Source organism: Rhinolophus hipposideros (genome assembly GCF_964194185.1).
Source record: "Rhinolophus hipposideros genome assembly, chromosome: 8".
NCBI lineage: Eukaryota > Metazoa > Chordata > Mammalia > Chiroptera > Rhinolophidae > Rhinolophus > Rhinolophus hipposideros.
Genome location: NC_138054.1, coordinates 82,457,718 through 82,469,948, shown reverse-complemented (window position 1 = coordinate 82,469,948; position 12,231 = coordinate 82,457,718). Strand labels below are relative to the sequence as shown.

The 12,231-nt window shown below is 49.8% G+C and overlaps 1 protein-coding gene across 4 annotated transcripts in view; it reads right to left on the bottom strand.

Moving 5' to 3' along the window:
- Positions 1 to 12,231, bottom strand: part of TMCO4 (transmembrane and coiled-coil domains 4) — a gene marked incomplete at its 5' end in the record, with an annotated part of 87,173 nt that overhangs the window by 50,130 nt on the left and 24,812 nt on the right. For all 4 annotated transcript variants that reach the window (XM_081055432.1, XM_081055431.1, XM_081055433.1 and 1 more), the window contains one exon: positions 2,799 to 2,931. In XM_081055432.1, coding sequence (XP_080911558.1) covers positions 2,799 to 2,931 — 133 coding nt within the window. The remainder of the gene's footprint in view (positions 1 to 2,798; positions 2,932 to 12,231) is intronic.

Genomic DNA, 12,231 nt, shown 5'->3' with positions numbered 1-12,231 from the left:
AAGCACGAGAGGAGTCGGACGTGCTCTGAGTTACATCAACAATGCGTCCTGTATTTGGACGTGCGAGTTCAGAGCACAGCAATCACCTGAAGGAAGAAGCCCTCATTGCTGCCACTGACTTTGTCAGCTGGTTAGACACCATGGCAACCCACACGTCATAGTCACCGGTGGCACTCAGGCTCTGGAATGCCAGGAACGACCTTGAGTTGGCGTTCCACGTCAGCCTTCCAAAGACAGAGGCTGCAGCCAAAATGCAGGTCTGGGCCAAATCCCAGGCTGAAGCCACAGCCACCGAGTGAAGAGAAAGAGGCCACACTGCCCATCGCGTGGTTCCACAAATCACTTTCACTCCCCGCCACCTTATCTCCCTGAGAGGGTGGTCCTCACCCTCTTCTGTTTTGTCATCAGTTTTCAGTTGATAGAGAGGGAGAGGTTATCTCTGGGTGTCTAGACATACTTTCCTAGTAAAAGCTCAGAAAGCCTATAAAAGAACTATTGTTACTGCTTTCTTCAGAATTAAGGAGGGAACCTGGAATGGTCAACCACGGGTTTTATCGGTTACACTGTTGAGGTGCAGCAAGTGACTGGATATGGTGGTTGAATTAGATGGTGCCCTGACCAGCTGTGTGGCCTTGGCAAGTTATGTCATCCTTCTGACTTTGGTTCTTCCCCTGTGAAACCCTCAGGGGATTGTTATGAGCACCAAATGAGGTGACATCTTATGCCGGCATCCAGTAGGCACTCAATAAAAGTTAGATGTTGACAATGTTATTATGATGTGGCCAGTATCAACCTCCAGCTAACATTTACTAGGACCTACTATGTGCCAGGCACTGTTCTAAACTTTTGATAAGTATTCATTCATACAATCCTCTCAACAGTCCTATGATGGAGATACTACCATTATCCCCGTTAGAGATGAAGAAACTGAGGCACAGCAAAGTGAAGTCACCAAACAAGTGGGAGAAACTTAGATGGCCTCAGGGCTCAGATGGGGACCCAAGAACTGAAAGGTGGTTTGTCACACTCTGAACCCCAGTTGCAAAAAGGATCGCCTTCGCGTGCCAAGTGATAAGCTCACCTTGCAGAAACACAAAACCTTAGAGTTAAAAGAAACCTACATATAATTCGATCCTCTACTTGCAGAGGTGAAAAAACTGGTCCTGGTGCCCAGAGAGGGAAAGCAACATGCCCAGGGCCACACAGAGACTTGGTAGCAGAATCAAACTGAGGACCAGGTTTCCTGGCTGAACAGTTGCCGTGCTTTTCCTGGGTCTCAGACCCTTCCAGAGACTATAGATAGAACCCGAGAGATCTCCAAAGTCCCTAACATTGAATTAAAAAACTCCACATGTGGAGTATTTTTCTGAGGAAATGGCCCATACATAGCAATAACGTTAATAACAATAGATCCTATAGCACATAATGATATTTACCAACTAAATATCATCTGTGCAAGGCCTGCTCGAAGCAGTTTACATGTGGGAACTCATCTGAGCCCCACAAAAACCCTATGAGCAGGTTGCTATTATTATCCCCATTTTACAGTTGAGGAAAACTGAGGCCCAGAGAAGTTAACTAATTTGCCCAAGATCACATGGCTGGTAAGTGGCAGAGCTGGGTCATGTTCGAACTTCTGATTTTACATATTTCTTGATCTGACATGGCTGGTATGACCAGAACAAATCCTCTGGAGAGTATGTTTCTTTCCAACAATAAGCTTTCCAAACAACAGCTAAGAATGTCCTTCATTTCAAGGAGCATAAGACACTACAAATGCCCAATATACCCCTAGAATCTGGACAGCCCTTGTCATGGTGGTAATTGACCTGGTATTGACACAGCTCTGGGAGTCAAGACAAGTCAGTTTTCAGGTTATTTTAACAGACCAAGTTTCCTCCCTTCTCAAGGAAACAGTCTTTCCCTTTGCCCTCCAAACGCTGGCAGGAGGGCAACTGCAGTTCTGAACTTGGCTTCAGAGCTAAATTCCCAGCTGGGCTGAGCTGGCACAACCTGGCTGTTCAAAGAAAGCCATCGTAGCTGAACAAAAACCAAGGCTGGGAGACGTGCCTGGTGCAAGGAGCCTGCAATTAGGCTGTGACTGGATCGATTGATTGCTCTGGGATTAGATTCCGTGTAAGGTGCTCAGCAAAGAGCTGAGCTCTGGCCAAGTTGCCAGGGTAATTTCCCTCTACACACTCCCGACAATACATATAGCTAGCAAAGCCACTCTACAACTGGCAGGTACAGGGGCACATGGGGGAAGGGAAGGATTCATGCCCACAAACCACTTGCTCGTGCCAGCCCTCGGCCGAACACCTTAGAATATGATCATATTCATTTTTCACGACCCTGGGAGGACACTCTGTATTCCCATTTTACAGAGAAGAATACTGTGGCTAAGAGAAGGGGCGGCACCAGCCCAAGGTCAAAAGCAGATGGATGTTGGAGGTAGGATTTGAACCCAGGCCACTTTGACCCATGAACAAAGTGTCATGAGAACCTGAGGTGAAGCCGAGTGTCAGGGTCACAGAATAAAGTCACAAGCCCTTTAGCAATCATCCATTCAATCATCTCTTTCTAGAAATGGGGATTGGGGCCCAGAGAGGGGAAGTGACTTGCTAAGGACACACAGTGTGTCAGGGCTACACTGGGAAGCTCTGCCCAGTGCGCCTTCCACCTCAATGCATCATCTCTAAATAGGGGGATAGGAAAGAGGGGACTGTTATCTAAAAAAGTGCACTCAAGTGGCAGTCCTCTATTCCTGGTAGGTGGGGCTGGGGTCAGGGCTCCCTTACTCAGATTCCTCCTCTTTGATTTCCTTCAGGCTCTCAAGGAATGTCTCTTCAAGGAGATCCAGCTCCTCCAAGGGCACTTGGAGGAGGGACGTCATGTGGCAAATGAGGACTCTGGCCCGTGCATCATAGCGCCCTTGAAAGAGAAACATCCCACGTGAGAGTCAGGTTAGCTTTTAAGCACAGAGATGTTGACAGCAGTGTAAGTGATAAAACACAAACCCCGAAAACGTTTGAAACACTCAACCCCATGAGAACCAGTCAATTAACCAACAGCACAGCTTCCTGGATGGAATATTGTGCAACTGTTACAAATATTAATCAAAAGCAAGGTAGTCGTTTTTCACCAAATCAGCAAAGTTCAGTTTTTTCTTTTTAATCCCAAAGTTGTTATGGAGGTGATGAAAACGGGTGTTCAGGTGGGAGTATGCATTGATATGAACTTTCTGGAGGGCAATTTGACTATATATATGTATATATTAATTGGTTAATATATCGGAAACTTTAAAGATGACAGGGTGTGCACCTGACGGTGCGGGTCCAGTCCCCATGCGACAGAGAAGAAGGTCTGCCCTCCTGTGGCAAAGGGAACGGTTCTCTAATTGGTCAGGCTTGGTTTTAACACCTGCCCTGCCATTTTCCATCTGAAGGGCCTCGGATCATTTACCTCTCTGGTTGAATGTCTCCTGATAATAAGGACAAATCACTGCAACAGTGCTTCATGCAAAGTAAGCTGTATGAGTTTCCTACGGCTGCTGTGAGGAATTACTAGACTTGGCGTCTTAAACAAGACAGTTCTAGAGGCCAGGTACCCTAACATCAAGGTGTCAGCAGGGCGGGTCCCTTCTGGAGGCTCTAAGGGCGAATCTGTTTTCTTCCCTTTTCCAGTTGCTGGGGGCTGCCTGCAGTCCTTGGCTTGTGGCTCCTCCCTCCGATCACCGCAGCCTCTGCTTCTGTCACCCCATCTCCTACTCTGAGATCATCTTGCCTACCTCTTAACGACCCTGTCATTATATTGGGCCCACCCACATAATCCCGGATAATCTCCCCATCTCATGATCCTTAACTTCATCGTACCTGCAAGTCCCTTTTGCCATGTAAGGTGACCTACTCATATTCACAGATTCTAAAGATGTGAACGTCTTGGGGGAGGGGGCATTATTCTGTCTACCACTTAAGCCTTGAACTTCTATTTCCCCCAAAATGGTGGCTCGACCAGCACCTTGTCTCTGAACCCTCTCTAGAGCACGTCTTCCTTGGGGATCCACTGTCTTTTACACAGGCCTCTCTCTTATCATCTATCCCATTTCATGGTACTTGTCTGTCTTTTACTAGATCACTAGTTACTCATCAGTATCTCCAAGCCCAACACTAGGTAAGAGCTTGTGGGGGCAGAGCCCCAGAGAGTGGTTTCCAGGCTCTCGGCCTCATGTGGAGAGGTGCTGGCTCAGATAGCGGATGGCCGTCAGCTGTGGCTGGTTGGCCATCAGCTGTAGCCATTAAGCCATTGGTCACTGATATAACTGCCGTGGCTACGGAGGGGAGCCGAGGAGAGTGAAGGAGGAGACTGAAGGAGAGTAAGGAGAGTTGAGGAGAGTTGGTCGGTTGGTAGCAAAGCGGACAGCAGGTCGCACGTCGTGTAAACCCAGCCTCCAGTGAGACCATAGTGGTATGACTTCCCTACCTATGGCTCCGTGGGTGTTCCTTTTTGGCCTCACCATGTCCTGCATTCTTATGTGGGGATTGGGAGCAGAGACCCCGCAGGCCGCCCCGCACGACACATGGCGTAGTTGGCAGGATATGGTGTCGGCTGAAACTCTAAGGGATGTACTGGAGCAGTTTACATGTATAAAAGCTCAGTTTCGTAAGCAGCGTACGGTGTTGGCCAAAACCTACCAAAGCATGGTAGAGCGGTTTGTGTGTGTGAGAGCCCAGCTTCGGAAGGCCCATGAGGAGCGACACCGGGAACGGGAGGCGCGGTCTGCCTGGGAGACTCAAGCCTCCAGCTGGCACACCACCTTTTTGGCCATGGATGGCGTTGCCTTCATTTTGGTGATCTGCTGCGGCCTTAAGCTCCGAGGCTTGTGGATATCTTCCGTGGAGACCTCCACCCACTCAGACACCTGGCACAGTGAGCAAGATTCCGACCAGGTAGGAATGGAGTCTGACTCTGGGCAGGAGGACGTGTGGCCCCCGCACAGTGTGTGGTGCTCGGTGGCCACTGTTCTCAGGAGTTGGACCCCCAAGGAGGGGTGGGAGGACATGGATGGCTCTCCAGCCAGCGTGGAGAGGGCCCTGCAGGCTCTGGCTGAGCCGTTGCCGGAGGAGGAGAAGGCTACAGCCGGCCGCGTGGGCTGGATGTTCCTCAGGGCCTTGAGTCTTAACACGGAAAATGCGCTTAATGAAATAGCCCAGGTGCCGGACCAGGTGTCCCGGTTGGAGGCGCGGGAAGCCCGGGTCCGCCTGTTAGAAGAGGGGCCCCACAGTGGAGACAATGTAGCTCCCAACCCCCAAGCCCGGCCAATCTTGAAGCAAAGGGTAAAACGTGAGCAACCTTTGGGCCCCGGGGGCGTTGCTGCTGGCAACCCAGCTGTGACTGAGTTCACAACCTACACCCCTTATACTCCCACTGAGTTGCAGGAGCTGGGGGGGGGGGGCGGTGCCAACAGAGCCCTGGAGAGCCAGTCTCGGCTTGGCTACTACGTTTATGGGATGAGGGAGCAGACAACATTCTCTGCTCCCCAGGTGAGATGGAAAAGCTGGCCTTTGTGACAGTGCATCCATCCCTGCGACAGAGGTTACAGAACTGCCATAGGTTGACCCACGACCAGGGCAACCACTCTCTAATGGAGTAGCTCACTGCTGCGGTACGCACGGTATGGGGACAGGCTAGTGAACTGCCAGGCGCTGTGAGTCAATGGCATTCATATACGGAACTCATGCAAATTGTCCATGAAATGGGTATGAGAAATGCTATTTTTAACCTTAACATGCAGGGGCCAGTTTGATTCATGATTTGCAAGTGACGCCAGGGGTGGTGGCTGAGTGGCCACCTCAAGTGACTGTAGTATACGGAGGTCCCGATACCGGGATGATTTTGCAGGGAACCTATGTGCTCTCACTATGGCCTATTATGGGGTCCCCTGTACTGTTACATGTTGAAACTATGCAAGGGACCCCAAGCCCTGCCATAAAAGTTTGGTACCATAAACCGGGAAAGGTGCCAGTGGCAGCGACCCTCCTTTCCCAGGACAAAAGGCTAGCGTGTATCCTCCCAGATGGAAGGGATTTGCCATTATTGGTTCCTAAGACTACCGTTTCTTTTCGTCCATAGGTGTCAATAGTCTAATATGGCACAGGGACCCTCGCAGAAGACGCTTGTTGTGTAGATTATGAGGCGAGAACCTGTGGGGGTGGAGTGTGGGGGCAGAGCCCCAGAGAGCGGTTTCCAGGCTCTCGGCCTCATGTGGAGAGGTGCTGGCTCAGATAGCGGATGGCCGTCAGCTGTGGCTGGTTGGCCATCAGCTGTAGCCATTAAGCCACTGGTCACTGATATAACTGCTGCAGCTACGGAGGGGAGCCGAGGAGAGTGAAGGAGGAGACTGAAGGAGAGTAAGGAGAGTCGAGGAGAGTTGGGTGGTTGGCAGCAAAGTGGACAGCAGGTCGCACGTCGTGTAAACCCAGCCTCCAGTGAGACCATAGTGGTATGACTTCCCTACCTATGGCTCCGTGGGTGTTCCTTTTTGGCCTCACCATGTCCTGCGTTCTTATGTGGGGAGTGGGAGCAGAGACCCCGCAGGCCGCCCCGCCGGACACCCCGCACGACAGAGCTCAAAAAATGTTTATTCAGTGAAACGATGAATGAACTCTTCTAATCTTTAGGGTGAATTCTTTATGATTCCAGTACTATGACAGGCTTCCTTCAAATTGGATCTTTTTGACAAAGAGGGAAAATCCCAACAGCCTGGCATCCAGCTACTCTGCACCTTCCTTCCTTGTGGGCCGTGTGATGGCGAGCGTTACCTAAAATGTGAATGCTGGGACATCAGCATTATCTGAGAACCTATATACCTTGGAGGGTATCTAGGACCCTCCTTTCCCTGGCCTCAAGTGTCACACCCTCGCTCTCTGCCTGCCCCGTCTCCCCGACTGGGTCCCGTCTGACAGCCTCTCTTCTCTCTAGGACCCACCTGCCTGCCCACTCTACCACGCAGTGAGCTTAGCAGGGTAGCTAGGTTCTTTTAGGTAGGGCATATCAGCGCATCTAAGCAGCCAAACTGCCACCATATTCTCCAGTCATCAGATGACACTGGAGCTCCATCTACCTCACTCCTTTGAAATCTCTCAACTGGTTCCAACCTCTGGTGGGAACAAGAGGGGTGTTACTCATGAGCCTTCTTGGACCCAATGAGCACCACCTCCAAGAGACGGATTCAGTCGGGTCTGGGATGGAACCTGGGAATCTGTCTCTGAACGTGGATGGCCAGGTTTGGGAACCACTGGTCTGGAGATCAGGAGTAGGAGAAAGAACTGCTGTCACCCCTGATTGTCCTTTGGGTCTCTCCCCCTCTTTGGTTCCTCCCCAACCCCAGAAATGTCTCCATGCCTGGAGATGGGACTCCAGTCAGGGCACCTGGTACTTTGTTCTCTTCTTTCCTTGGAGATCATGTAGAGCTAAAATCTGTCACGACTAGAACCAAATCCAAACCCTACCATGACCTACGAGGTCCCTGGCCAACTTCCTGACCTCACCTTCTAGAATGTTCCTGCCACAGAGCCTTTGTACTTGCTGTTTCCAGTCCCTAGAAGGCAATATCCTCACGTGGGGCTCCTCCTCCTCTTTCAGGTCTCTGCTCAAACGTCTCCCACCCAGAGAGGCCTTCCCAACCCCCCCCCCACCATTACTCTCTATCCCTTTACACTACATTTTTGTTCTTCACAGAACTCACCACTCTCTGATATCATACCCATTCATTTTTGTTGTTGTTTGTCTCTCCCTCTGAAACATAAACTTTATGAGGGTATTCTTTTTCACTGCTCTATCCCCAGTCCTTAGAATAGTGACTGGCACAAAGAATAAATATTTAATTAATGACTTGACGGACCTTGGTAGGAATCCTATTTATGCGTCTGACCTTAGGCAAATAGCTCATCCTCACTCAGGTGGAAAATGGAAATAGAGTCACTTCACAAGGGTTTGAGCTGAGGACTCTTGCTCCATGACCAGCCCATGAAAAATGTTACAGACTTGGACTCCACTGTGGGTGTCTGCAATGCTGGGCAATATAATACTATACTCAAGTAGTAGTGGCTTGCCTTCAAAATGACACAGCACCCCCAAATCCTGAAGTCTGAGGTTTCAGTTTCTGCCACATAAGCCAGTTCCTTCCTTGAACTAGAGTCCTGAGAGTGAGCTGTGGCCTGGCAGCATTTGCCTAGTTGCCCTTGGCTGCCTTCTTAGTTGTAGAACTGTCTACGTGCTGGGCAACAGACAATTGCATGTTGTGTCTTGGGGTTACTAGGTCAATTAAAGCTCCAAACAAAGGAGCTCCCCGCTCCCTAATAGAATCATAGACTATTACAGCCAGGTGATAACCAAGCTGTGGAAATTAACCAAGCCTTGGCTGTGGTGATTAATTGGTGGCAATTATAATCAGCCACTAATTTGTATTTGATTGCTTAAGGCGGCATGATAGAGGCTGCCAAGTGCACAGGTAACCTCCCAAGGTATTGTCAGGCACGAGGCTTTAGAATGTCAGCCTCATGTAAGGGTCATTTCAAGGATGTTGGTGGCCAGGCTGCTGGACTTGGAGCTGATGTTCTATGTAAGACATGTGGTTAGTGGCGGGGGAGGGGCACTAGTCCCAGGCTACTACCCAGGACACTCGGGTTTTCTAATCTTGGCTCTCTGGCCAACTTACCAGGTGGTGAACCCACTCCTCAAGGGCTTGCCTACCCTGTCTTAGGGCTCAAGCCAAAAGCCTGGGTATTGTTTATTCTTCTGGTTTCTCCATCTCCCCAACATTCAACCAGCTAATGCTGACAGCTGCATCTCCAAGACACATCCTCTGATCACTGTGCTCCATCTCCAGGGCCATCACCTGCCACGACCACCGTGCCCACCATCGCTCTTCAACTACCAGCCATATCATTGGTTTCTAATCTTTCAAGCTTGCATCCCCACTCTATTTGCCACACAGCAGCCAGAAGGATTCTTTAAAGTCATAAATTGGACCGTGGTCTCTCACCCAGGTTGAAACTCTCCAACAACTCCCTCATGCACTTAGAATAAAATCCACATTTCTTCCCATGGTCCACAAAGTGTATATTATCTGGTCCTTTCCTGCCACCCATTCCCATCTCACTTTCTATCGGTCCTTGTTTCACGTACCAGTATCTGTCCCACCAAGAAGCCAAGCTCATTCCTGCCACAGGACCTTTGCACATGCTGTTTTAACTAGAAGTCCCCTCCCCCAGAGCTCTACCTGGCTGGTCCCTTCTCATCAGTCAGGTCTCCACTCATTATCACCTCCTTAGACGAGCCATCAGCCTCTGAAGTAGAGCAGCCCGGGCCTCAGTCACCCTGTCCCCATTCCTGTGTTTCCTACCACTGTTATATCTGTGGATGGGTTTACTGTCTGGATCTCCCCACCAGAATGTCAGTACCATCTGGGCAGAAAGCTTTGCTTTGTCTCTTGTTGTTTCCCAATGCCCAGGACAATGTTTGGCAATGAGTAGGATTCCAATTAGGATGTATTGGCTCATTAATTAACTGAAGCTGACCCATTGTCTGCCAGGGTCCTCTGATGTGCCCACCCACTCCAGCAGCACCAGAGACCTTTTCTGCCTCCCACCTTCAGCTGAGACTTATTTTCCACTTCCAGTACTTTCTGAGTCCTGCTCCCCCAGGGGACAAGGGAGAAAGTGGGTTTACTGGGTAAGGCCTCTTTCCTCCTCTGGGTGGGGTCATCTCTCACAGTGATGAGTCACTCTTGACAATACCTGGAATACACTCCCCAACGTCTGCTCCTCACTCAGTTCCTTCCTCAAATGTCACCTCCTCAGAGAAGTCCTCCCTGACTGCCTTCCATTGCTTTCTATTCCCTCACCAGGAGATATTTTCTTATCACCATTTATAACTTGATTTTTAAATTTGCCTACCTCTTTCTTGTCTCCCTCTCTAGAATATAAGCTCCAAATCCATTGCTCATCCCTAGCACCTAGGCCTGTGCCTAAAACAATGCACATGTGTAATCATCTATATGAGTGAAGAATGGAATATCCATATGAATGATGAATGAATGAATAAATGAACGAACAGATTTGTTTGGAGAGGTCCAAATAGGGGAGGGTGATTATGTTGGATGAGAAACATATCCTCTTCTGGCAGAAACACCCTATGGTTAACAATTATATTAATACTAGAAGCTTCATTTGACCACTGCTCACTCTCAACAGACTTTGTACTACCCTCTACATGTATTGATTTACTGAGTCCTCACAGCCGCCGAGGAGGCAGATACTGTTAGTGTGGGGACAGCCAGGAGTGCAGTTTCCAGGCTCTTGCCCTCATGTGGAAAGGTGCTGGCTCAGGTAGTAAATGGCCATCAACTGTGATTGGATGGCCATCAGCTGTAACCAGAGAGCCATTGGCCACTAATATAACTGCCGTGGCTCTGCTAGCAGAAAATGGGGGCTAGCAAGAAGATGGTGGCTGAGCTAGCAAGAGCGGATTGCAGTTAGCAAGTGAGGTTGGTTGGCAGAGAGAAGTGAAGGGCAGGTTGCGGATAGTGTGTCTTCCTGTGTCTCCAATCCAGCCACCAGAGAGAATATAGTGGTATGACTCCCCTACCTATGGCTCTGTGGGTGTTCCTTTTTGGCTTCACCATATCCTGTATTCTTATGTGGGGAGCGGAACCAGAGATCACGCATGACACCCTGCATGACAGTTAGTGTCTCCATTCAATCAAAGAGAAAATGGAGACAGAGAGCATTCAGGTCACATGTCCAGGGTCACCCTGCTTGTGAGTAGTGAAGCAGGCAGTCTGACTGCAGAAGCTGTGCCCCTGGCCTTGCTCAGGACAGAGGAACCATGTCTGTAAGAGCAGAACTCTCTCTTCCAAACATCTCCCAAGCCTGCCGTGGCTTTTGGCTTCTGCTCTTTCCTCCTGGCCTCCCCTTGAACCTGGGTCAGGCCTTGCTCTTCCCCAATCTGCATAGTAGGGCAGTGGGACTATAACATCTCCCCCACTGCTCCTGAGGGCTGCTTAGGTCCCAGTCTAGTGCCTGGACCAGCAGTTTTGGAAACGCACCCGAAGGACCAAGGACAGAGGAGCTGGTCTGAACACACGGGGTGACTTTGGACACGCCTTTGGTCTTCCTAGGCCAGAGGGACTAGCTGAGTGTCAAGGGCTCATGTAGTATGTGGCTGTGGGTCTGGGGTGGGCACAGCTGTTGTGGGAGGCTGGCACACTCTTGCCCCCTGGGGGTAGAGCTGAGATCCCTGGGTCAGTGCCCCATCTCCGAAGATTTTCCAAAGAACAGGCTGCTGGGTTAATGGGTCACCTTTATGTACACCTGTGGCCTTGGGCCTAGAGCACAGAGAGCTGAGGGTCAGCCTCGGGGTGCCTGTTCCCCCTCACAGGAAAGAACTCTGAAAGTTCAAGGTGACATGGACTTGAAAAAGCCCAATGGCAGTCTCGGCACCACTTTTATGACTCTGGGAGACAGGAGTCTTTGAGTTACTGTGAACTTAAATTCACCTCAGATCTTTCTGATTCACCGGGGAGGTGGGGTTTGCAATTGAGTAATAAAGGCCAGGTCAGAAAGTAGAGCCAAGTTTGCAGTAAAGATTGCTGCGTCCCACGTGGCGTGCACCAATTTGGGCCCCATGGCTTAGAGTTGATGCTATCTTTGGCGTCAGAATACAGAGGGCAAAACCCATGATTCAGTTGAAAGTTTCTTGGGTACCAACCAGATTCGCTTTGCCTTAAGTGAAATTTCGAAACTTTGAAATGTAGTCCTGGGTAGGGTTTCCAGGTGGCAATTCCCATCTGATCTCAGGAATTTTTTTCGCTTTCCCGTGCCCGAATCCCAAGATATAAACTGTTTCTCCACGATGAATCATTTCCACAAAGTGACGGCCGATACTACCAACCACCTGGGTTCAAGGAGCCGATTTTCCCAAATTCCCACCCAACTTTTCTCGAGATTCGGGAATGGAAAAGCGAAAAAAAATTCCCGAGAATGGGTGGGAATTCCTACCCGGAAACCCTAGTCCTGGGTTACTTAACCTCCGAGCTTAATTTCCTCTCCTGTCCATGGGGATAACAGGACCTACTTTAGAAGTTGACCTGAGGATTACAGACTATGTGATAATTCAGATCTGTGTATAGGACGTCAAGCACCTAGAAAAACTTATAAAAATGACCAACTA